This window comes from Maylandia zebra, linkage group LG18, assembly GCF_041146795.1.
Source record: "Maylandia zebra isolate NMK-2024a linkage group LG18, Mzebra_GT3a, whole genome shotgun sequence".
NCBI lineage: Eukaryota > Metazoa > Chordata > Actinopteri > Cichliformes > Cichlidae > Maylandia > Maylandia zebra.
In genome coordinates, this window is record NC_135184.1 from 15,220,483 (window position 1) to 15,246,267 (window position 25,785).

The 25,785-nt window shown below is 43.1% G+C and overlaps 1 protein-coding gene across 7 annotated transcripts in view; it reads right to left on the reverse strand.

Moving 5' to 3' along the window:
- Positions 1-25,785, reverse strand: part of mib1 (MIB E3 ubiquitin protein ligase 1) — a 64,138-nt gene that overhangs the window by 31,530 nt on the left and 6,823 nt on the right. For all 7 annotated transcript variants that reach the window (XM_004542863.2, XM_004542867.2, XM_004542865.2 and 4 more), the window contains 10 exons: positions 23,122-23,251; positions 18,909-19,013; positions 17,803-17,869; positions 17,251-17,455; positions 15,817-16,000; positions 14,643-14,787; positions 14,377-14,510; positions 13,445-13,552; positions 13,105-13,302; positions 12,321-12,472 (listed from right to left, as the gene is read on the reverse strand). In XM_004542863.2, coding sequence (XP_004542920.1) covers positions 12,321-12,472; positions 13,105-13,302; positions 13,445-13,552; positions 14,377-14,510; positions 14,643-14,787; positions 15,817-16,000; positions 17,251-17,455; positions 17,803-17,869; positions 18,909-19,013; positions 23,122-23,251 — 1,428 coding nt within the window. The remainder of the gene's footprint in view (positions 1-12,320; positions 12,473-13,104; positions 13,303-13,444; positions 13,553-14,376; positions 14,511-14,642; positions 14,788-15,816; positions 16,001-17,250; positions 17,456-17,802; positions 17,870-18,908; positions 19,014-23,121; positions 23,252-25,785) is intronic.

Here is a 25,785-nt window from a genome sequence, read left to right on the forward strand (position 1 = left end):
TTTTAGGAGCAGAATAAAGCTCTGGGGCTGCGCTTGTGTCGATGGAATAAGAAAAAGGAAGGGTGGGAGTACGGTTGGTACACTTTCTGCCTCATCCACCGATCAGGGCATCCTCCCAGCTCTTCCCCCTCAGAATGCACATGATGGAGAGAAGAGTGCTGCAGTTTTTTTTTCACTCCACCCCTCCTTTTCTCCCTCTTCTCCCCTTTTTTTTCTTCCTCTCAAATAGCATCTCTTCATGTCAGCTCTACGTCTTCCTCCTCTAAAGGTATGACTTGTGTTTGTGTGGGAATGTGTGTGCATGTGTGTATGCCCGCTGCTCCCCCCTCCCTGACTCTGGCACTCAACCCGCCCCGCCAACACCCCTCCTCCTCCCCCCAATCATAGAAGCTGATTCAGCGAGTCAGGCGTGCACCCGGCACACACGATGGCTGCAGCAGCTGGAGCGCTCTCTAGGTCATTATGGCTCTCTTCACTACGGGAAGAAGGAAGAGAGGAAAGGGGAAGAGAGGAGGAGCGGCTCAGATAAGAAACTGATCTGACAGGTAATATATGCTCTTCCATCGCTTTTGGACGGAGTTTACCCCTGACGGGCCTTGATGTCTCCCCCCGTCCTGTCTCTCTTTGCGCTCTCTTCTTCGGATGCAATCAGTTATTAACCGCATGGTTTGCCTGTGAGACGCGTAGTCGAAAGGGGGAGAGGACTGTGCTGTTCTGCAGCAGCAGCAGCAGCAGCACTGGGACAGAACTTAACCAGAGAACACCTTTGGGCTTTTTTCCCTCCCCTTCTCCTTCTCTTGTTCTTCTTGTCATTAGAAAAAGGGAGGAAAAAAATCAAGGCTTTGTAAAAAGAAAAAGTACGGAGAGGAAGAGGATGCAGGAAGAGGTGAAACAGGGCTGGGGAGTTGCTGTGGTCCACATGGATTTTAGCCCTTTTTTCCTCCCCCCACCACACTCTCCACTCTATCTCTCTCATCTTTTTCTTTCTCTCTCCCTCCCTCCCTTCCTTGTCTTGCTCTCTCTCCCTCTCTTGTGTTCCTGGCACTGGCCGGACATGCTGCAGCAGCACAGCTCTTTGGCTCATTAGGCTTCATGGTTGCAGCCCTGCCGCTACCTAATGACGGACTCGTTAACTCAGACCTGCATTGGTGTGGAGACGTTTCCTTATCCACACTTCGCCCTCTGCATCCGACACCTTCCAAGATCCTTTTTTTTTGTCTTCATGACTAAAGGATACTAAATTGCTGGGACTTTTGAAGTGTCTTTTGTTGTCTTTTTGGTTCCTGTTTTTGTTTTTTGATGTTTTTTCTTTTTTAATACCAATTGTTAACTAAACAGAGGGCGTGGGTGGTCACTGCCTTTCTTAATTGATAGGAGGTAAGTTTGAGGATGCGTCGCACTCTTTGAGACCAAGGTTGACCGGCTGAGGCGGAAGAGTGGAATTGTGACCAGAGGAATGACGAAGCATCAGAATAATGAACAGCGGGCAGGTCATGAGTTCTGAACAGGAGGAAAAGCGGCACACAGCTGTGAGAAGTGTATTAACACAGATGTGGGAGGAAGGAGGGGGAATGGTGGGAGGGGATATTGGGCAGCAATGGCTGGCTGAGTAGATGTGTGTCACTGGCTGAACCCAGAGCACTTAGGGCAGTAACCCAGTTTCTTCTCTCTCCCCCTCTCTCTCTCTCTTTTTGAAGCAGATTGGTGTAGGTTAGGTAGGGCATGCAGGGCACACAATACTGCAGTGCTATCGCCAAAACCAGAACAGACACAACAACCACTGGGCTAATTTGCTGGTTCATGTCTCCCCAACCTCCACCGTGCCCTGTGTAGGAAGGAATTTCACTCCCTCTCACTCTCTCTCGGGCAGCTGTGACATTTCCTAAGCAGGACGTCACACCTTTAGGACCAGGCTCATCCACCTGCCCAACCCCATCTCCGTGCTGAGAACAACAGTCACCTCCACTTACACCTACCCTCATTACTATTCTAAACGCTTCAACTGCAAAAACATTGCACCACGTTTCCCATTTATTCAGTCCTCCTTGGCCACCTTAGTCTCCAAATTCACACCTAAGCTGCTCTCCCCTAATCCATTTTTTGTTGCATCCACTGCCTCAGCATTCAGCCTGCCGGCTAGCTTAGTGTGGTTGGAGGCAGTGTCGACTTGTGGAATGTGCTGGTCCGGGGCAAAGATTCATTAGAGACTTGCTGTACAATTCTCACCACCATGCAAATGGTTATTGATCTGGTCCACCCGGCAATAAAACAGCTGGTTCCACTGTAAACACAGACAAGTGAGGTTTGATCAGAGGGAAAGGGAGACGCAAGAACAGTCTATGTGTGGTAAAGGGAATGATTAACAGAGAGAGGGGAGAGAGAGAGAGAGAGAGAGAGAGAGAGAGAGAGAGAGAGAGAGAGAGAGAGAGAGAGGGAGGGAGAAAGAGAGGTGGCGATGACGGTGTGTGTGTGTGTGTGTGTGTGCGTGTGCGTGTGCTGGGGGGGGGGGGGACCAGGACCAATCCACAAGTGCTGAGTGGGCATTAGCGCCTTCATGTGACCTATGGCCTGCCTCTGTGCCTAAAGCCCAAATCCTGCTCACAATAGCTTCCTGTTCAACTTGGATCACCCTCATTTTCAAACATCAGCAAGCGCTCCAGTTAGCCACTGGGGACGTTGCTGACACCAGAGAGACAAGGGACAGGAGAGAGAGGGGGGACGGTACATATCGGTCCGTGAGAGGTGGTTAAAGGGGGAAAGGACACCAAAAGCGGGGCGGGAGGTGTAATAAGAGAACGAAATGATGGTGTGGAGGAGAGGAAGCGAGGGTCTAGTGGGTGGAGAGAAGTGATATGTTTAGTATGTCAGCGGGACCGCTCAGCTTATAGGTGCACCCCTGCTCCCAGGACACCGCAAATGATCGTCATACGAGAGCGAGCGCACCTTACAACACTTTTTTTTTCCTTTCCCCCCCCAAGGAGAAAACTCTTATCTACTCTGCTGCTGCTTTTTTTTTTTTTTTTTTAAACCTCCAACCACTTAAAATCTACCTCCTCGACATTTTTCCTGGACAGAGAAAAAGGCCACCTTTTGACTGCCTTAAAAAAAAGAAAGGAAAAAAAAGCTGTATTCCTCCCTCTGAGCCTCCTGGTTTCTCCCAGTTGCCTGGAGGACAGCAGGGGTCACTGGGACAGTCGACTATGGTATGGACTCTAAAACTTCTGTTATGTTCAGGGGCGGGGGGACTGGCTGTTCAGCCTTACATGGCAACCAAAAGGAAAGCCTTGAGTGTTGAACTGAATTTACACTCAAAGTCACCTTACAGTGCAGACTACCATACTTGGGAGAGAAAGAACGGTGAGGAAAAATGTTCTGCTCCTAACTTCCTGACCTTGGAAAGAGGTGAGAAAATTTCATATCTAAGATTACCTCCTTGGTGCACATACTTCTTTATGTACCCATATGAACATATGATAGCTATGGAATGTAAAGAAGTATGTATTCTTGGTGAGGTTCGAGCCCTCGTTCTGGAAAACTGATGTGCAGCACTGTTACAGGATACGTTTATGCTTTGTGTCAGATGGTGAAAAGAAAAACAGCAAACAAAGGTAAAAGTGAGGCAGGAAAAGAGTGAATTAATCTAAGTGGTGAGGCTCATACATTAGCTATACTGTCTCTGGGCAGTCTCACTGCAGCAATACTCGCTGTAGGGAAGTTTCTGCTTTCTCAAACTGGCTGACTTGGCCAATAAAAATCTCTCATCCAAGATACGTTAACAATTCATTTGACAATTACTTGGCATAAAATGATTGCAACCATGTTTTAGGCTCTGACAGCAACCTACACCAGCTATGAGCAGCTGCCTTGTGAGAGTGTCATATGAACAGAGCTTCCTTTCATTATTGAGTGATTTTGCTGCATTACAGCCCTTGAAATTCAGCCAGCTGCAACTTAGCACCAACTTCAGCGAGCGGTATGCTAGAGCTGTTGGACCATTAATACCATAATCTTTTCCAGTGCTGCAGCACAGTTCAAGTGGGGAAAGAAAGCAAGGTGAATTGAACCAGCAGCCTGCCACAGTTGCTGGCTGTTTAAAAATAAATAATAATAATTATAAAACAACTAAACGGAAAAAAAAAAATGGAAGAGCGGTAAATTGTTGCTGAGAAGGCAGAATGAACTGTGGCCGCTATTGCTGCTGTCACAACCCGGCTCTAACCTATTGCTGTAACATATAGCTTCCGAGTTGACAACCTTGTGTGTTTAACTATGGCCACCCTTCCTTTATGCTAGTGCCCTTATCGACATCCCCACCCCACATCAACCCCGCTGCCCCGTTCTCCCCTCCCTTTCTCTGATTTCTGTGCTCTTTGTTCACGTTTGCTATGCTTGCCAAATGCTTTGCTGGGCTGCATGGCAGCCAGATTAGACCATCAAAAAGTGACAATGCAGGATCAGGGTCAACTCTGGCCTGTCAGCTGATTCCAATTGTCAACTGTTTCAAACAAATAAAGGCAACAGAACATAGGCAGAAGCGCAGTGACAGAAATGAAGCGAGGAGGGGAAAGAGGGAGGCGGGGAGTCGTTTGCATGGAGAGCTATTCATATCTAACACTCTCACCTATTCTGACCCCCGCTGCAGCCCGTGTCTGGATCATATATAAGGCTTGTACCAATTTTAGCACAGATTTACCACCCTTTAACCCACTTTAATATACACAATTCTCCCAAATTTGGCTCCAGATTAATAAAAAAGGAGCACATGAAAGATATATTAATTATAAAAACAAGTGTGTTAAAGGAAGTGAAGAAATATCAAACCAAGTTCAGTGGCTTAACTTTAAAGAACATAAATTCATACTAGCGATTTCTCTTTTCTGCAGTAAACGTGGATGAAGCCGACCTTTGAAAAGACAGGATAAACGCCTTTAAAATCCCTCTATAAAAACTCCTGCAGTGGAGTATGTACGCAACCATAGTATATAGGCTGTTGTCACATGAACTCATTAATATGCTAAGTAAAGGCCTGACTTACTCTCTTGCTTTTGAATAAAAGTAAAATCAAAGCAGAGAAGATAGGAGTGCAATAAACACATTATCTACTGTTATACGCATTTAAGCCATACAGCTGTTTGTATTCTATAAATTCGTTCCTTATTTGGGTTTTGCTCTGATTAATTTTTGTCTCTCCGAGTATGAGGAATACTGCAACGTTTTAAATACATGAGAATTTGAACAATGTTTAATTGTCGATTGCAGTTTTTACTATCTGGAATCAAATTAGCTTATAAGAAGTCCTCGAGGAACAGAGAAACTAGCAAACAGAAAAGGTCATTTCAATCCCAATCGAAAATAAAATACAAACCAACTTCTTTATTAATTTAAGAAAAACAGAGTGAAGCAGGCTTTTAAGCCTTTTCCCCTGCATTTATACCCATGTGGATCATATTCTCTCTGTCTTTTCTGTCAAAACATCAAAGGCAGGTGGGGTTGTGTGGCTCGCGCCTGCATGTTTCACCCAGGCCTTCAATAGCAATGACCTGCTGTCTGAGTGACAAACACAGCAGATGCTGACATTATCAAATGCTAAGTGCCTGTCGTCCCCCCCGTGCTTTTGCCCTGTTATGGCCCTTAGACGAGGTGAGCGGCCCGGCCACCTGACTCTGAGGGACAGTGTGTGTCTACGTGTGTGTATGTGAGCAAGCGTGAACGTGCATGTGTATGTTACAAATAGACCTGCCTCTGGTGTGCCATATCAAGCCGGCCCTATGCTGACCTCCATCCTGTCTACAAGCAGTCCGGTATATCCCTCAGCTGTCGCCGGCCACTCTGAGAACCTAATTTGTGCCACGGCAGGAAAAGTCAATAATTATAACAGCTGTTTCGACATTTGTTAGCACTGTGAAGGAATGATATAGTTTAAAAAAGTGCCAAACAAATGTCACTTGACTGTATTTTAATGCAGCACGGGTGCTCGAGTCAAGTGTTTTACAGCACAAATGAGAAAAAACACTGCAGCTATTAAGATTTTAAAGAAAAAACTATAACACCCCTATGCATGGCTAAAATATGGAGATTGTTTTATGTCTCTACGATAGCAGAAATTGCTTAATGATTTCATAATTAGCAACAACTACAATAAGTTTAGAAACATTCTTCTCCATGTGGGTGCTCTTGATCATTTTTATATGAACATTGTAATGACTTTAGGTACAAAACTGTACAATACTGTACTACCACGGAGCCCCGAAAGAGACATAAAATAATCTGCCCTCAGTCACTGTTCAATGTTCACAGTACTCTTTATACTGCAAATCAGTCCCCGTGACTTAAATGACTGGTTTAAATGAATGCTGTGACTTGACACCCCTCAGTGCTGCTGCAGGAGTATGAGTGAGAGAGTGTGTACGTAGTTATGCCTCTGCATTTGTCTGTTGGGCGTCTCGGTGACCGGAGCAGAAGCGTGCTTGCAGCAGGGCCCATCTGTCAGAGCCTGTAATTGCTTCATGACTCCAGGACATTTGACTCAAGTGCAGTGCCACAGATTATTATTATCCTTTTCTCAGGGAACAATTTTTCTCACTCTCTGAGAGGGGGGCAAACATAAAACTTAAAAAGATAGTGAGGAGGATAAATAGACTGCCTGGGAGGCAGCAAAGGAGAAAGTTGGGTAAGCTTAATCAACTGTACCTGTGTGTTATTGGTGTGCTGGTAAATGGGGTGGAGGGTGCTAAATGTACCTGTGTGTCACACAGAAGTGGATGAATGTGAAGAGGCAAAGGGAAAAAATAGGAAAAAGAAACCCGGCAAGTAGGTTTGCATGCCGTGATGAGCCACGTGTCCATTTTTTTAAAAATGTCTTCATGTGTTTCCTTCCTTCCTTTTTTGGATAAAAAAAGATTGCTGTATTTTCAACAGTTCAAGCGTTTTGTCTCTGACACAGTGACTCCACAATGCTTTGCTAAAGCTGGTAAAATGGAACCAAATCACCTCTTGAATGGATTTGGTCCCCTTCAACCAGCTGTAGCTATGCTTTGATGACTACCGGAGCTCCTTTTGCTGTGACGCATTCAAAACAATCACTGGAATAACAGCAGGATACTTTTTGATGATGATGGCTTATGGCTTTCTCTCCACCAGCAACATCTGGAGTGTTCAGTGACTGTGCTAAACTTGTCTCATTTGACTAATAAAGAATCCAATCGCAGCTTCAAAACTCTTGTATGGTCCCCTTTCCTGAATCTGTGTTTCCCCTCTCTCTGCCTCTACAGGGATTTATAATCTCACCAGACTATCAACGGCTGTTTCAAAAATAGCAGGGGGACAGAAGTGCGGTGTGCAGTATTTCAGAAATACACCACTCACATGTCTGTGTGAGAATGTACGGCTGTCTTGCTAAGACACTTTCTAAACTCACTGTCACTAGATGCTAACAGTCAATTACACTGTGGGTGGGAGCAGGTAAAAGGGAGGTAGGGGGGTACAATGGAACTGCAAAAGAGATTGTGAATAAGAAATACAACAGCAAGACTGCAAGAAACCCAAGAAGGAGCAAAATATAGCCGTTTAGACAATGTACATTACACACAAGCACACTGAGACTCTTTGGACTCCTTTTCATTAAGCCTTATGTTAGTGATGTTAGACTAGCTGGGGTAGATGAGAGCCAGATGCTTCGGGGACAGAAGCTTCACGCACAAATCACAGGAGCAAACAGCTACAGGCTCCCACATTCACTCGCTGTGGGTGCAGAACAAGCAGGAAGCGCAAACCTAACTCCCTGTCACAGGACGTCTCCTGCCCGCACACATGAACTCCAGAAAATGTCAAGGGCATCTGGTCAGGACATTGTCAGAAGTTATCGTTTTTCACATGTACCACACAGCAAGAGATCGTTCCAGTGAGCATTCGTTCTTTCTTCTGGAAATTTAGTGTGTTTTGTTTAGGTGAGGATGGTGCCTCGCGTTGAGCTTGAGGACACGGGACAACCCCTCGCTAGCTGTGAATTCACCTGAGTGAATAGGTATTTGCGCTATTCTCTGGACCTAGCATGTTAATGGACCTAACTGGACCCAACTGATTAATCCCCTTGTGCCTCAGATCTTTGCATTCAAACACACGTCTCTATCGGCGGGAAAGTCCTAGAAAAGTCCAGGACTGCAGTGCATGTAAGAAATGCCTTGGATGCCCTTTTTAAAAAAAAAGAAAGAAAAAAAAAGAGAGAGAGAAAATATAAAACATAAATATAAAAATCAGTGCTAAATCATTTTTTTCCACAACTGATCTAAAAGATGTAATTTGTCTAATTATTTAAAGCAATTAAGAGGATGTGGGTATAGCATACAGACATTGATTAAATCTCAATTTGATTTAACAAACTTGGTTATAAATTCTTTTTCATTGGACTAATGACCATGAAATGCATTTGTGCACCATAACACGCACTAGTTTTCTCAATCAAAGCAGTCCAACTCGATTAGGCTGAAAGAAGCAAGAGTGAACAAACCTCCTGTTTCATCGATGTCAGCGATAAAGAAAATCTGAACATGCAAACGTTTTAATGCAAACATTTGACCCATGTCTCCACTCCTTTCTAAGTGGGATCCCTATTACAATACTACCATTATGGTGGTGCCTATTAGTGCCGACATTACAAAGGGAATAAATGTCTGCATTTCAGAGCACAGTGTGATCTCCTGCACAACCCTCCATCTCCTCAGGTGAGCCAATTACCATACGGGGTTTTGCCTGTATGTTGCCGTATTAAAAGAAAGCTGAGAACTATAAGGGGAGAGGGAGGAGGGCAAATATTACAAGGAGGTGACACGTAAAAGGGTACGGACGGCCGCTGCAGGGCTTGTTTAGAGCCCGTTTATGAGTCATGGGCTATTAATCGTATTGTTTACAGTATTGTAGCAGCTACTAGCTTCGAGCAGCCCGGGGGAAAGACACAGAGATGAGCCAGGCTCCCCTTGCAGGCTAGAGCTGTGGTAAACACACAGGGAGAACACACAAGAAAATCCTTCCCGGACATGTTACTGCTGGTTATACCAGCACTTTCAATTTACTAGCAATTGTAAAACTTAACAACTAGCTTTAATTTATGAGGAAATGCCTTAACATGCTGCAGCCGTGTCTATGTGTGAGTAATGAACAAGGTAAAATATAGTACAACTCCCCAGTTCCTGCTGCTCGCCTGTTGGTAGAGTTGATTTGTCTCAGTGTTTGGGACTCCAAGTTGAAAGATTCATCTGTCACCCACAGGGTTCTTCCTATGTGTCTTCCTCAATCTTGTTTCCACTGCTGGAAGACCCACCCACGCACATAACACATTACAAACACACCAGGGACTCTGACGCAGTCTCTACTTGAACCCAAAAGCCAGCATTTGATGTTTAGAACATACATCACTTAGCGTAACAGAAGAGAGGAAGCTCATTTTTAAATTGTTTTTCGCATTGTCGTGGAATTACACGGCAACAAGAAAATTATATTTTACACTTGTTTGAGCCACGAATGCCAAAAGAGTCTGTGCTCAAACACAAGCAGGTCATCGGACTTATTAACCTGACGGGTTTTGTTTGATATCCTCCATCTCACTGCTCTCTGATTGGCTTCCAGTTTCAAGCAACTCTCATCTACAGCCATCAAGGCTTTTACATTTTTTTCCCCCTTTTGCAGAAGTATGTCAGGAATTTCTTTAAGCACTCAGTCAAAACAACTGCCTCTCCACTAAAAACACGCCAGACAAGGTGCTCCCACTTCAGCCTAGGGAGACATTTCCGAGGGCTTTAGGACTTGTAGACCGTCTCCACGATATTGCAGGAGCCCGAGTGTGAAATAAAAGTAAATGGGCAGACTGCAGAAGGTGACATATATCTTTGTCTTTCTGACGGCATGGGGACAGAGTGTGGACTGAGACAAGCAAAGAAAGCACAACAGGGCCTTTGATATAGAAACCACCGTACTCAAATGAATCTTTCAGCAGGTCAGCTCTCTAACATATACTCTCAAACCCGACAGACTATTCTATTTAAATATTTAAAATGCAAATATCTTTTTTTTTTTTAACGGTGCCGTTTATTCCTTGAGCATGTTTACTGTTGTTCATTAAAGTTTAAAGGTTGTGCAATAAAAGATAACGGTGGCCTTGCAATATTTTTTCCGCCCTCACCCTCTCGGATAACACAGACAGACTCGGACTGCAAACATATGGCCAGTTTTTCATTTTCCTGACTGTCATTTTCACTTCTTTCTGCAATTTATTCAATCAATTCTGAAATAGATTCAACAAAGACAGCCCTGAATCTATGTAATCATGTTTAATTACAGAATTTCAGGGATCATCAACTCTGGAATTACCTGCTGAAGAGAAGCAGGCAGGCTGGTTATGTATCATTTCAATAACAGAAAATAAACGAAACACTGCAGACTTCATTTAACATATTTCTGCACCTGTTTTTGTTTTTCCAGAGCATGCCGTGTATGAACACTGGCTTCATATTTCATTTAACTTATAATTTATATATTATAATATTAATATAATATATTTTATAAAACTGGATCTGCAATTTGCTTTTGATATATATATATATATATATATATATATATATATATATATTTGCCAATATATTTGAACAAGGACAGATTTTAGCCTTGATAAATGCAGTTTTCTGTATTAATAAAGTGATTTTTAGGAGGTTTTTTCAATCTGAAATTAATCAATGTTAGAAACAGGCACTGGCTTTAGATAATCTGACCTACAGGGTACCAGATGTGGAGGGGCTGGACCAGGCCTGTGACCTTTGACAGGTGTTCCACAGCCCTGTGACCTTAATTCCATTTGTCCTAGTGCCAAAGGAATAAATGCCAACGAAGGGGAATGACATTTAGCCTGGGATAACCACGCTCATGCGGAAACACACACCTGAAGCACTCACAGCGGAAAGCAGATGTTAACTTTTCTAGAAACTGCTCCACTCCCTTTACCGTGGCGATGAAACATAAATTTCCATCACCTTAAGAGGTGGATGATAAACCTGATACAGACAGTCATTGCTCAGAGCCATCTTTAATATGCTCATGGCTTAGAGAGCAGAATAAAACAGATAAAGACTGGAAAAGCAACCTGCTGGCCGGGAACAGCACCGACAAGGACAAAACGAAGTGCTGCCGCTGCACTGCAAGCCACTCCACACACGACACACACAATCGTGGAATAGCAAAACAGTGTGCAAACAAACACAAACGCTCCAGGTTTTTAGCTGTACCAATATAACAGTCAACACAGGAGACCACAGCATCCTTTTGAAAGATAGATACGCCTACAGTTCTTTAAATTAAATAGTCAATATAACTGAGATACCAAAGTAGAGCTTACAGGAGGATAACTTTTCTTTTAATTTCTTTTAAAGTGTTTTCAACTTAAACAAAAAAAAGCAGCGGATTCAGTGGAAGCAAATTTCAGCATGAAATTGGTAATTGCCTTTGAGATACTGCAGTACCACATTAAATTAACCCATGACTGTCCTCATCTAGACAACAGAAGGACTCAGTTAAAGAAGTGTAACAGTTATTGGACCTATACTAAGTACAACTATATTCCTGTAGGGTGGTGAGCCCAAATCCTTCATCAAGAGGAGGATAATGAATGATTCTGCCTGGCTCTCTGTCTTCTAGCTGCTAACAAGCAAAATATAAACCCTACTTGTTGTAGTTTTAAATAATTCTGTGCATTGTGTGGGTTCATTAGATTGAAATTAATCCTCTCTTCCTGTTTGATGACACATCAAATTTAATCTCATGCAGGAAAGTGTGAATAATATATCCAGGGTTTTTCCTACATATAACAAATTCACAGACATTTTTGTTTATTAAATGGCCAGGCCAGAAACAAGACGGTTAAATCACCAGGATAAATAAACAAAAAAACAACTCATATACTGAGACCATCTCATCACTATTTCTGGGGCAGGGAGACCAACTAAAATGTGATTTGTACACCACACAGACACTTCAAGATATTTGGTGTATCGCACAGTGTGGGTTCAATATGGCGTTTAATCACTTTATTCATATTCATAAAGTTCTCACTGAGGCAATTCTCTGTGGGACTTTCCTGTTAATCTCTGGAATTTGAGAATCAACAAATGAATCAATTAAATGTGGTTAATTTAGTGTGTGGACATAAGTTATGCACATGTCTCTAGTTTTGGTTCCACTGAGCATATGAAACCGTTATTAACTGAGATCTGCATCGGCAGATTCCACTGAAACAAGCCTTCATTCGTCACAGTCGCCAAACCGAACATGTCACACACCTGGGGTTTCCTCTCAGGGCGGCGTGATGCAAAGCATTGAACCCGTTGTTGTTGGTGATGGTGACGTCAGCACCCGCCTCCAGCAGCACTGACAGCATATCATCTCTCTTCTTACTAATGGCATCGTGAAGAGGTGTGTCACCCTCTGAATCCTGAAGGGGAAACCTTATGTTAAGGACTGCTGTTTAAATAACGTAATTACAAGTCAGGTCTACAATGACCCCTCAAGTGTTACAATGTACTTCAAAAGCAGCTTATTCTATTCAAATTTATTTATATTGCACCACATCACAACAATAGTCGCTTCAAGGCACTTTTTATGGTAAGTAAATACCCTAAAATAATACAGAAAAAGCACCAGCAATCAGACAACTCCTATCAAGCACTTGGCAACAGCGGGAAGGAAAAACTCCCTTTTTGACAGGTAGAAAGCTCTGCGTGCCATCTGTGAACGCCACACTGTTGCTGTTTTGTTGTATACAATGTGGAAATTTCTGTAGGACGTCCTGCGCCTTTACTGAAGTCTTTCACACAACACTCAAGCCACTTTGTAACTTAATATTTATACCTTTGCTCCCTTATTGTGTGTTTTTTTATTGTATGCTTTGACACAGTGTTTGCTTTTTATCCTCTTGTTTTGTCATTTATATATCTTTTTATATATCTTTCACAGCAGCACCCACAGTTCAGTTATACATGTACAATGACAAAATCGGGGGAAGTAAGCAACTAAGCTATGCCATGAAGTATTTTCTTAAAGGTAAATAAGTCAAGCGATACATACCTGAAGGCTAGGGTGGCAGCCGAAGTCCAAAAGGGTTTTAACCACCTGTAGATGGCCCTTGTTGACAGCTATGTGTAATGGAGTCTGCCTTCGTTTGTTCCTGGCATTCAGGTCTGCACCGCCCCTGTGCAGCACTTCAATGACAGAGCCTTCATCACCAAAAGCTGCGTGGTGCACTGCTCGGTCTCCATCTTTATCCTGGGAACAGTGACACATCCAAATAATGACTCAGTATTGTGTGAAATCTGGTGCGAAATGCAATATAAAAGAAAGCTGAGATGCGTTCGTGATAAGAAGAAGCACACATCAGAGACAGGTTATTTTTTCTAATTAGACAAACCTCAGCCTCCAGGTCCACATTGTGTTTAAGAAGCAGCTTTAGGACATCCACGTGACCGTTCTGACTGGCTGCCTGCATAGCGGTGTGTCCAGCACACTGCCCGTTCACCTGGAAAAACACATCAAGAGTCACTCAGAATACGGCCGCGTGTCAGCGTGCTGTTTAATGTTTAGAGCTGCCAAACACATGGTGATGAGACTGGTGAGGGTGTGTTTTAAATATTTGGATGTTGTACATGTGCATCCACAGTTGTGTGAGCAAGTTTCATCACCAACTGCAGCACTGCAAAAACTCAGAGCATAAATATTAATGTGAACTCCTTTGGGAGTCTCGAGACGTCTCTTGTCCTGGCAGCCAAATCACTTGGCCAGCCTCAGTGTGCTCAGCTTTAAGCAAATAATTCCACTGAAAGGCAACGGGGCATCTGGCCAGCACTCACCAATGACACACACACACACACACTCATTCAGTCTCCCTTTCTCTAAAGTGAAGACGGCATGGCAGACTGACGTAATCTTTTTTCTAGACCTATAGAAGGCACAGATTTCTGTCCTGCTGCCTGAGTAAGAACAAAATCTACAACCGTGTGGGGTTTGTAGATCTCCACTTGATTCTGAGAGTGAATCAGGCTCTGTGCTGCAGTGCACACCAGTGCTCATTGGTGCCTCCTTTGGGCCCAGCCTTAATGCCTTTCAGATTGAGAGAGTTGCAGGGGTGGGAGGATCTTTGAGAGGTTTCCTGGGAGACTCTCCTCAATATAGCCTCCTCAATATACTGAGAGAAGAGCCGAGCACAGCCAGGGGTATTCCAGCTCCAATTATAAATGTACCTATATCTTCTGCATAGGTTTAATGGTAGAATCATTCATCAAAAAGTCATCTAGAACTTCAACAGTTCCTTATATCAAAACATCAAAATGCTGGAGCACTCACATCCACATCAGGTCTCTTAAGAATGTCCTCCACTTTGGCCAAGTCTCCATTGGCTGCTGCCTTGACCAGCTCCTCATTGATGTCCCCAGACTCTTGTGTCTCAAATAGTTTCTTCAATAACTGAGACAGGCGTTCTGGACAAGCGAGCGGAAAACATCAGAGATTGATAGCATGTAGGTGCCAGATAACAGAGAGCAATGAAGCAATGAGGACAAAAAACTAAAAATGATGCTCTCTCTGAGTTAGCGGTGCATGTTCGCACATACCTCCAGAGGCGTTGCTGACAGCGGAGCCGGAAGGGGCGATCTTGGTGACGGCAGCAGGGTTGTACGTCCAAGATGTCCCACAAACCTCGACCTTAAGGTCACTGTCAGAGTAGATCTGCTGCACACGGCCTACCTTGCCCAGGGTCTGTTTAGAAATGTTGTGACAAACTCATTAGTATATGAAGGCTTATTGTCTTTGGGCTACGTCCTGTGTAACACAGTCTGTAAGTGGCAGAGGACAGATGAAGAGGGACTGCAGTGAGGAAAGTAGAGCTGCGAGGGAAAGGATAATGTGGAAAGTACAGCAGCTCAAAAAGCCAGCATCCTACACAGAGCAGTTTATTATAAAATAAAACACTGACAGAAAAAAAACAAGGTATGAGAGATGTTTGAGCAATGTTCTTATTATTCAGAGTGTACTCACTTGCACAAGAAAGAAAATGGATATAAAAGAAAGACCCTTCTACTTGCTAGACCATTTTTCATCTATACAGGCAATTTGGAGAGGACAGAGTATAACGCATTCCAATTTTGAATTATATCATCTCGATCCCGGCTATAAGGGAAAGAGGCACTTTGAGCGTGTTGAGCCGGGTCTGGGGCTGTCCTGGAGGATGTCATCAATAACGGGGACTGCTGCAGCAGAAGCGGCAGCAGGCGGCAAACAGCCATGGTTAGTGATCAAAGCTACAACCCATCTCAGAGTTTTAAGGCTCATTAGCTGCTGAGGGGGGCCAGTTTGGCAAGAACAAGTGGCATATTGGAGTAGACTGGCGTTACATAACCCACGGCATGCTGGGCAGCGATGAATAAACTTCATAATACGGGAAGAATAAAGTCATGTTAAGACTGAGAGAAGATTTTTTAAAAGAACTGGCAGCAAAGCATCCATAGATTTTACACAATGCTGCGTGTAAAGTCTTGTAGTAACTAAGACAAATGTAGCTACAATGAATAATTTCATTACATGTCCCTCTTTGTAGAAAAATTGTATTTATCTATACACATTTATTAAATAAATTTAATTTTTTTCCCCAGCAAATCCTTAACCATAAAAAATTTATTTAAACATGTCCACATTTATTTCCTGTTTCTATTAATGTAACAGCCTCAACGTGACTGTGAGTGCGGTCAACTCTGCACAAATCAGTGTGAAAATCTATTAAACTCTTACAGGCAGCATCGCCTCAGCCCATTCTCCATGGCCTCTTTGTAGTAACTTGATGCGGTCAATGTCGTAGCAGATCTGGACCAGGTCTCCCACATGGAACTGGGAAGTGCCTCCCTCTGCACCAGCTGCGACTTCGCCACTGCGCACTACGTTAGCCTTTGTCAGCACTGCTGGGTTGAACGTCCATCTGAGGACAGAGAGAGCGATGCATTCAAGCAACACCGACTAGCTCCCCTAAACTGTGATAGCTGATGTGAGGTATAGAATTTGAGCAAGCTACGCTGGAGCAATAAATAATAAGGCACCAATAAATGGGCAAAATGGGAGCATTTCTTCTGAATTAATGCAAGCATTTCTCCCCAGACGTGAATGTGAGAGCATAAAGTGTTCAGGCTTCACTGATGTTTGATTTCTGACACAAAGCTTGCAAAAAAAAAAAAAAAAAAAAAAAAGGGGCAAACTTTTTTCTTTTTTTTGCTTTGGTGAAACAAAAATGGTGCATGAATTGTCTAGCTAGGAACTTTTCATTTTAAACATCCTTTAATTTACAACATTATTTAATTTGGATTTATTTCAACAACATAATTCTAGGCAATATTAATGAATGCAAAAAAAACTATAGTAAAAAAAAATTGCTGTTATTGAATTTGCTTTTTTAAAATAAGTCAGGACTCATTCAAAGATGGTATGTGAAGCAAGGAAGTATCACTCTGTAACAAGCTTCTTTCAGCTACTCCCTTACCCACAAGGGATAGTCACAGTGGATGTATCTGCATATTTAATTTAGCCCACATTTTACACCGGATGCCCTTCCTGATGCAACCCCTCTGAGGGTCTGCTCCTCTTGTTCGTGTGTTAGGCAAACGTGTTACAGAGTGATATAAGCCTCACTGTGTAATTAAACTGCAAAAAAAAAAAAGCAGAGAAAGCGCATCTATACCTCCAACAGAGCAGAAGTCTGAAAGGTCTTCTCCCCAGTAATTATCTTCACAGCATTTGAATAATTTAAGCTCATCAACGTAATAAAAATAAAGTGGGCTAAATTTAGACCGCTTTTACATTACTGGTCCACATGCCCAATATTAAACGACTCCCAAAAGAACTTGATCGAGGTATATCTATGATCACTATCAAAGAGCATGTTGAGAACATTTAATAAACACTAGAAGCGACAAAGTGCTTTTACATTCACAGAAAATCCACTTTAATTATGCATTTCACTAGAAATTGACTGCTAATTTATTGAGAGTCTCTTCTCTCGAGTGTTAAAAAGCATAATTACATCCTACGGTGAAGATGTGCTGAGAAGTGTTTTGCTGCTTCTGAATGACCTTAAGTGGAAGGGGTTATCTAAAACTAAGAAATATGTTTTTTAGTAGTCAAATACTAAAAAATAAGTAAATCAATTATTCCGAGCCTCCATGTCAAGCGCTGCACCTGTTCCCGCTGGGGTACTGAACCACAATGTCGTGATCCTCATCGATGCCGCACACTGTGCCGGTGGTGGTGAGCGTCTCAAACATGCCGTCAGTCCACCCTCCGTGTCCATGCTGGAGGGACTGTACAATCTCGAGATCCAGATCAATGTTTACCAGGTCCCCAATCTGAAGGCCACCAGGATTTCTGTTGCCATTCTGTTCACCTGAGACGATTAAGGTAACGTTAGATTTATTAAAAATGTGATTTGCACGAGTTGCCCTGAAGAGAGGCAGCACTGCAGAGTGATTGTATATACTACACATCAAAATTTGTTGCAGTTTTAAACCCAGAAAGACAATTTATTCCACGAGTACCTGAACACTGTAACTGCATGACCTGAGTCTATACCTGGTTTTGGAGCCATGTGACTATGTAGTGCTGACATCTAGTGGCCACACAGACTTTACTACAAGAAAAACTCCTCGAATGTCCTTGAATTCACTGCACCAGCACGCTAGGTGAACAAATTGGTGCAATAACGACGCAGACATATATCACCGGCTTGCTTACCTAAAACCGGACAGTGGTCTCTGTAAAATGTCCCTCCTTTGGCATCCTGGACACATTTGAGGTCCGACTAAAAGGGGAAAAAAAGATGGAACGGGTTACATAATTAACCAAGGTAATTCCATTAGAGGGGAATAGTGATGGATAATGACACTGAGAATTTATGCACTTCAGTTGCAGAGGCACATCAGTTGCCTACAATACCCACAATATCAGTGCCCTAAGCAACATGGTATATGGCAGGAAACTGAAACACTATACTGCTACACGGAGAAAGCATCATATCATTTGTGATGACTCAGATGTGCATCCACTGTAGCAGAGTTAGAGGGCAGAGATCATCATAAGACAGTGCAAACGCTCCTCTGAACTGATGGATCGCCAAAGTCATGACTGCAACACGTCTCAGTAAATTAATAACTGTCTCTTAGACTGCATATCCAGCGGGATGTGTTTGATCTTATAGTACTGTGCACATGAAGCAGGCATCGCAACAGAGGAAACGCTTTGGCCTCTCACGCTGCGTTTGGAAAATACAGTAAGCTGCAATTCTTTTTTATTCCTTTGAAGGATTTATCCGATCTTCATAAAATAAAGCCGAAATAAAACCGTCAATACGGGGGTCTAATCCATGATTTACTTAATCCAAAGGCAGATGCCACCTACCTTCCTTTCAATCTATTAGAATAACAAAGGACAAATCTGTTATGCAACTGAGAAACCCGATTGGCCGCTTTCATAAAAAGGAAGAGGCAGTCTGCACCAATGAAGGACACGCTTTTCATCTGGAACGCGTGGGTAGCTGAGCCCATGACATCCCCAGGAGAATGTCCCCCCTTTCTAAAGTTGACCGACATGTTCACCGTGTCCCCTTATAAAGCAGAAGGAACAGATTGCCTTTATCATGCAGATACCTCCCCCTTCCAGCTGCCTGGACAATAGTGCCGTACTCACGCTGGCTGCGTGTCTCTCACAAAGGCCTGGCAGTAAAAGAAAGAGCCTCAGCTCCACGGTTAGATACAAAAGCCAACTGACAGCTGATCTTTTGTGTGAATCCGTCTGTGTGAGGGAGTTAGTGAGCATGAGGTTCATACTAGAAGTTTGCTCACCATTCCCTCAAAGCCAACTCTGTACAGGTTCTTGGCCCCGTTGTCCCACAGTACGTAGGCAGCGCTGTGAGGGCTGGCCGCACTCCAGTCCTGGATCTCTGTTACCTGTAGAGAGAGGAGGGAGAAGATGAGAAACAGCAGAGGACACATTAAAAGCAGGGTGTTTTAATCTGAATTACATGAAAATAAAACAGCAAACATACAAGGAATATACAGCAAAGGTTTGTAAAACACCAAAGCTCTTCTCTGGGTTTTGGCTCCCTTTTGCTCAGTTCTTTGTCAAGATGAGCCCACACTGCTCTAATAATATGGAGGTCCAGGCTCTGAGGAGGCCCATCCATTACTGAAAGTGTTCCTCTGAGTGTTTTTCTAAGCAAGTATGTTTTTGCTGCTGAAAAATGAAGCCATTGCCAATATGTTGCTTTGCAGATGGTAGTGCACAGTGGGTTGATAGAGAGAGTCCCAAACCTTGACAGAGCCTCCACCGTGTTTTACAGACGGCTGTAGACAACTTGAACCAAAGACTTAAAATTTGGATTCATAACTCCATGAGATCTGTTCCCTCTGATTTGCAATCTAGTTCTTGTTTAATTTGGCATACCTCAGCCTCTTCTTCCTGTTTCCCCTACTTAAGAATGGCTTCTTGACAGCCACCCTTCCAATGAGATCATTTCTGATGAGGCTTCAGTAAAGTGTATCAACTGAAGGGTAATGTGAATCTCCCCAAGACTCTTGCACAGTACTACGTTGTTTCACATTCTCTGCAAGTTGTCCAGTTACTGAGTTTTTAAAGGAAAGCTTATTCCCTAAACACTAAGAAATATTAGGGGTGGGACTAATCAAGCACAAACCCAATTAGGTGTTGATGTGTTGGGTCACAATTAGATTATGATTTTGTTCTTCCTGAATTTGCATTTTCACAGTCAATGCTAAACCTTTTATTGTTTCCACAGTTATTTAGACCTGTGCAACCTCCAAGGGTATTTTAATGAAAACAAATAAACAAATAGTGTTTGTTTAAAAAGAAAGAAAAAATAAGCGTCGTTTAGCCAAAGTGCAGACAAAGCACGTTTATAAAAAACACGAGTGAGGTTTTAACTAAAAAAAAAAATCAAGTATCATGTGTTGTTGCTTTTCTTATTGGAGTTATTTATTTTTAAATCTCTATAAATCCCTGAGCATCAGTACACTGATATTAAAGCACCATTACACAGTTGTAACAAAGTGTCATCTGACACCATGTCCCAAGTTCCCACTTGCTTGTTTTTACACACTTTGGAAACATACAAGAAACTGCCTTACAAAGACACTCCCACCACTACCAGACCCTCGTTTACACAGAGATATAAAAAAAAAACAAAAAACATATATTTGTACATGATAAATATAATAACGCCAAGTGCCATTCGTTCCCAGAGAGAAGGCTGTTCTTGTTCTTGTGGTGATGCACTATTAAAATATTAATAAACTCCAAGTAGCTGGCTGCGCTAAACTTCTCAGTGTGTGGATCCAAGTTTTATAATTAGAGGGGAGTGAGTGGAAATCAGTCAGGCTATTCTTGACTAGCTTGTAGGTCCAGTGTAATGATAAAACTATCACTAAAGACCCCAACAGCGTCTTTAAAGATCCTTTTTTTGATTTAGTATTCACTGGATTAAACCATCAATAATGCTATACATATACATTTGTTATGAGAACATGACTTTTAGCTGTAAGCTAACTAAAATGATGCGTTACAGGCATAAAAAATAAAAATAAAAAAGCAATAAGCTATGAATATTGGACTTCAAAATCCATTCTGCTTTGAAAGAAATAAGGATTTTTACAAGACAATTCTCTCCTCATCAGAAGCAGCTCAGAGCTTTCATATCGCCGAGGAGATGCTGTGGAGGAATAAATTATTTCTTTAATTAAAGGCTGTGCCTTAAGTAAATACAGAAAACAAACTATTAAATTATGTTCAGCCCCCTTCCAGTGTTAATTGATTAATGGGCCTTAGGAGGTAATATTCATGCTAACCTAACAGAATATCTAAGCTGGAGGACATGTAATAGTGGTTTTCTGGAGAGCATACTGCTTACAGCATCATAAAACTGTAATGAGATATGCCATTAAATAACACAGCAAAATGAAGTCTTAAATTGCCTAGAGGGACTCTTAAATTGAATACTCTGGGGACTGGACCAGAGTCAAAATACACGCACTTTACAGCACAGCAAGAGCATAAATCTAAATAGACTGGGCTAAACAAATTCAACCTCATCAGACATCGCATTACTTTCTAATGACATATTTAAGGCTAGAATAACCTGCAGCAAAGAAAAAGTGTTTATAATCACAGAAAAGATGAACAGGAATCAGCAGCGTGAACCTAAGGGGAGGAAAACAGGCGTTTCAGTGACGCACACAAGGTTATTACCAGTCCTGTGTGGAGGACCTGACAACTAAATTGAAGGGTAAAGTTGGATTTTTGTATAGAAACAAATCCTGTTTCTCATTTTCTACTCGTGAAGACAACTGTACAATTATGTCTGCTCTTGATTATGGCCGTATTGTGCACATCCACGCCTCTTCCTCCCCCTGTGGTTACCACAACAGGCCCGCACAACATGCAGAAAACCTGCGATGTGAGATAACACCAACATGACTTCTGATAAAAAACATTTGGAAAAATGCTGAAGGGATACATGTAGATGTGCACTGCTCAAAAAAACATTAAGGGAACACCCAGTCATCACATTGTAGAGAATGGAGTTTTAAACATGGCAGACATATAATACTCTTTCCTTAACCCTGCTCACTTATTTTTCTTTAGCTTTGCTTTTTGTTTCCTTGTTACATCAGGTAGCATCAGAGAACACCTGCAGCACAGGTAGTCCAGCTCTTCCAGGATACCTCATCCAAAAGTGCTGTAACAATACCCCCATTACATGGGGGGAACTGGACTGGGCTCTGGAAGGGCATGAACCCAGCAACAGAATCTGTATTGGCTTGGTTGTGTGAGGAGGAACAGAAGAAGCACTGCCAGAGTGCTACAAAATGATCTCCAGCAGGTTATTCACATGCACGTTTCTGACCAAGTGACGCAAACACATAACGTCGGGACATATGAAGGTGTTCCAGCATCCTTGGGACACCTTAGTGCTCACAGGCCCATGCTGTGCAACTCAACTGGCATTCACCAGAGAACATCAGAACTGACAGGTCCACCACAGGCACCCAGTTCTCGCTACAGATGAGATCAGGTTTACACCGAGCACATGTGACCGACATTAAAGAGTCTGGAGACACCCAGGCAAATGTTACACTGGCCTGCAACATCATCCAGTATGACCGGTTTGGCAGTGGGTCAGCGACGGGCAGATTCCACAGATCTCCATATGTAAGCTAACAGTACCCTGACTGCTGTTACACACCAGGATAAAATCCTCAGACCTGCTGTCACACCTTATGCTGGTGCAGTGAGCCTTGGTTTCATCTTGATTCAAGTCAGTTCTTATGGAAAATGCAGCTCAATCTTTACAATCAATTGTCACCTTGTTTTCTAATTTTGCTTTTTAAATTTCCTTTTGCTGTCCACAGAAACTTAAAAGTATAGAAGGAGCAGTAATGGACTGATCTCTTTGTGTTACGCTCCCAACATGTTGAGTCAAGCAGTGAACTTCCTGTTTTGTTTCAGGCTACTGTGCTTTGTTTTTCAACCAAACCATATCCTGGGATGTAAGATTGTTTTTTTTCCTGCCTAGGATTTTTTGTGAAAAAGATCTTTGAGATTTCTCTGGCAGGTTTGCTAGGCCTGTATTACCTCCAAGGATTTATAATCCTTTTAGTTGTACAACTTTAAAATAAGGCAGAGACAGTTTTGCCTGCATTTCTCAACGCTACCCATTAATAATCATGCATATTTATCTGAACAAACAAAGCTCACTTGTGAAACAGGATTTAGTGGAGACAAATTTCCTGTCTTTTTATTACCATTGTTACCAAGTGACTGGGACCCAGATGAGCTCTCAGATGAGCAATTTTATTTATAATTTTATTTATAAAATTGCTCATCTGTCCTTCTCCGTAAAGCTAGGAATAGTTAGTAGGCACTGAAAGCACATCGCTTTGCCATTCTAGAAAATTGGTACATTGCTTGCTTTTGGCTTGGGGAGGGAAGGGGAAAAAAGGCACAGTTAGAAACTCCAATTTTTCTGGCAGCTTCCCTTACCTTTCCTCTCCTCCCATTCCCTCCATCCTGGTCTTCCCACTGCCAGTCGACTCCTCTCACAACCCGACCACCAGCAAAGATTCCTCTGGCTGTGATTTTCTTTGACTTGCGACGTGACTCCAAAAGTACTCTGTCAAGACAAAATACGTTTTATAAATGTAGACCATTATTGTTTATTTGGACAAGCAAACTGTGTTTAGGTGGATCAACTCACATGCATTTTAATTATGTGTAAATACTGCAGAGGCGTGCCTGTTGTACAATAATTACTAAATTATATGCCACTATTCCTCCAGCCACAGCTCGTCCTTAACTGTGTGCCTTCTGTCCAACTTCACTTTCAGTACATGGGACGCTGTTACCATCCTCTTTTGTCACTCAGCACCTCGTGTTTGATTGAAGTAAAAGATAATAAACAAAAGACTTCTGTCACAGTTAGGCTGGATACAGACTTTTGCTGGCAATTTTGTAGAGCCTGTAATGTAACCTATGGAAGTGTTTGACGTTGTCGCCAGTATTTACCGTGTGATCATATCCTGGTGTTTTACACGCAGTGCCAGCGATCCAATAGAAATAAATAAAATGCTGGGACTTTTTTCCCTTCTGGGTCCCAGCTCTTATTTCCCCACTTCTTTGTAAAATCCTTCACATTCATTCCGATAGTTTTGGCAATCTCCCTCCAGGAATCTGCTGACGTTTATGAGTCCTTATATTGATGCTATGATTATTATTCTTTATTTTGAGACAATAATTGTTATTCTCTCACTGATAAATTTTTAAACTTTGGCAAAAAAGTAGCTGGAAATGTAGAGGACGAATCGATAGAATCAATAGCTGTAGGCCACATCGACCTGATGTGTAGTTAACTTCTAGGGAGGTGTGTAGGGTATACCGTAGGGTACGCCATATGTTACATCGCAAATTCCCAGCTAAAGCAGTTAGAAAGGGACTGGAATTGATTTTATTTTCTAGTCTTACTGACCACTCAAGGAACTTTACACTACAGCCAAAAACACAAATGCATTCAAACAGAGCTTTACTGAACTTCATGTATTTAACACAATTTAGAATTACCAGTCAAACTAACATGCATGTTTTTTGCAGTGTGGGAGGAAGCTGTAGTCCCCAGAGGAAACCCACACAGGCACAGGGAGAGCATACAACCTCCACACAGTGATGCGCCAAACAACCCAGAACCTTTTAGCTGTGAGGCAGCAGGGCTAACCACAGCAGCACTGTGACAGCTGCCCTTCCTACTACCATCTTCTCAGGTATTTTTTAAAATCACAAACACACAATGTCACAGTGAATAGCGATTAGCTCTCTAGAACACAAAAAGTTTTTATGCACTCAAAATCAGACACTAAATTTTTGGCACAGCAAATGAAAAGTAAGAAGTACTCAAACACACCATTACAATGCTCTGAGGCATGCTCAAAACACCAGCATAGCTATAAGGAAAACAAATTAATAGATATTGGCAAATAAAACCTCAGACAGAGCTCTAACAATCAAAGACCATATGAGTCTTGGTAGGCACAGCAGCTGGACAGTGTAGGTCTAACCAATGCAAACAGCTTGTGGCCTCTAACCACTCCCTCCTCAGCAGTTACTGAGAGAATCTAATGTGGTGTAACAAAACACTCCTCCATGCAGTAGGAGCAGTGTGAGTCAGGGAGTCCTCAAGCACCCATTGTACATTATGCAATGTCTGTCTCAGGGGAAATGCAGTTGAAAAGTCTGCCAGCTGTTGGACCATGTGTTCATTTACTAAACTACGGTGTTTAGCTAATATAGGCCTGAAATGGATGCATCAGAGTACTGACGGTATAAGTGGAATCACAGTCAAGTGCTGGTTGTGCAATTTAGGAAGTAAATACTCCATCCATCCATTTTCATCCGCTTTGTCCGGGGCCGGGTCGCGGGGGCAGCAGCCTAAGCAAAGAGGCCCAGACCTCCCTCTCCCCAGCCACCTCCTCCAGCTTATCCGGGGGAATACCAAGGCGTTCCCAGGCCAGCCGAGAGATATAATCTCTCCAGCGTGTCCTGGGTCTGCCCCGGGGCCTCCTCCCGGTGGGACATGCCTGGAACACCTCACCCAGGAGGCGCCCAGGGGGCATCCTTGTCAGATGCCCGAACCACCTCAGCTGGCTCCTTTTGATGTGGAGCAGCAGCTGCTCTACTCTGAGCCCCTCCCGGATGGCCGAACTTCTCACCCTGTCTCTAAGGGAGAGGCCAGCCACCCTTCGGAGGAAGCTCATTTCTGCCGCTTGTATCCGCGATCTCGTTCTTTCGGTCACTACCCACAGCTCGTGGCCATAGGTGAGGGTAGGGACGTAGATCGACCGGTAAATTGAGAGCTTCGCTTTTACACTCAGCTCCCTCTTCACCACGACAGACCGGTGCAGCGTCCGCATTACTGCAGCTGCAGCCCCAATCCGTCTGTCGATCTCCGGCTCCCTTCTCCCATCACTCGCGAACAAGACCCCGAGATACTTGAACTCCTCCACTTGGGGCAGGAACTCATCCCCGACCCGGAGTGGGCACTCCACCCTTTTCCGGCTGAGAACCATGGCCTCAGATTTGGAGGTGCTGATCCTCATTCCCGCTGCTTCACACTCGGCTGCGAACCGCTCCAGTGCGAGCTGGAGGCCCTCACCCGAT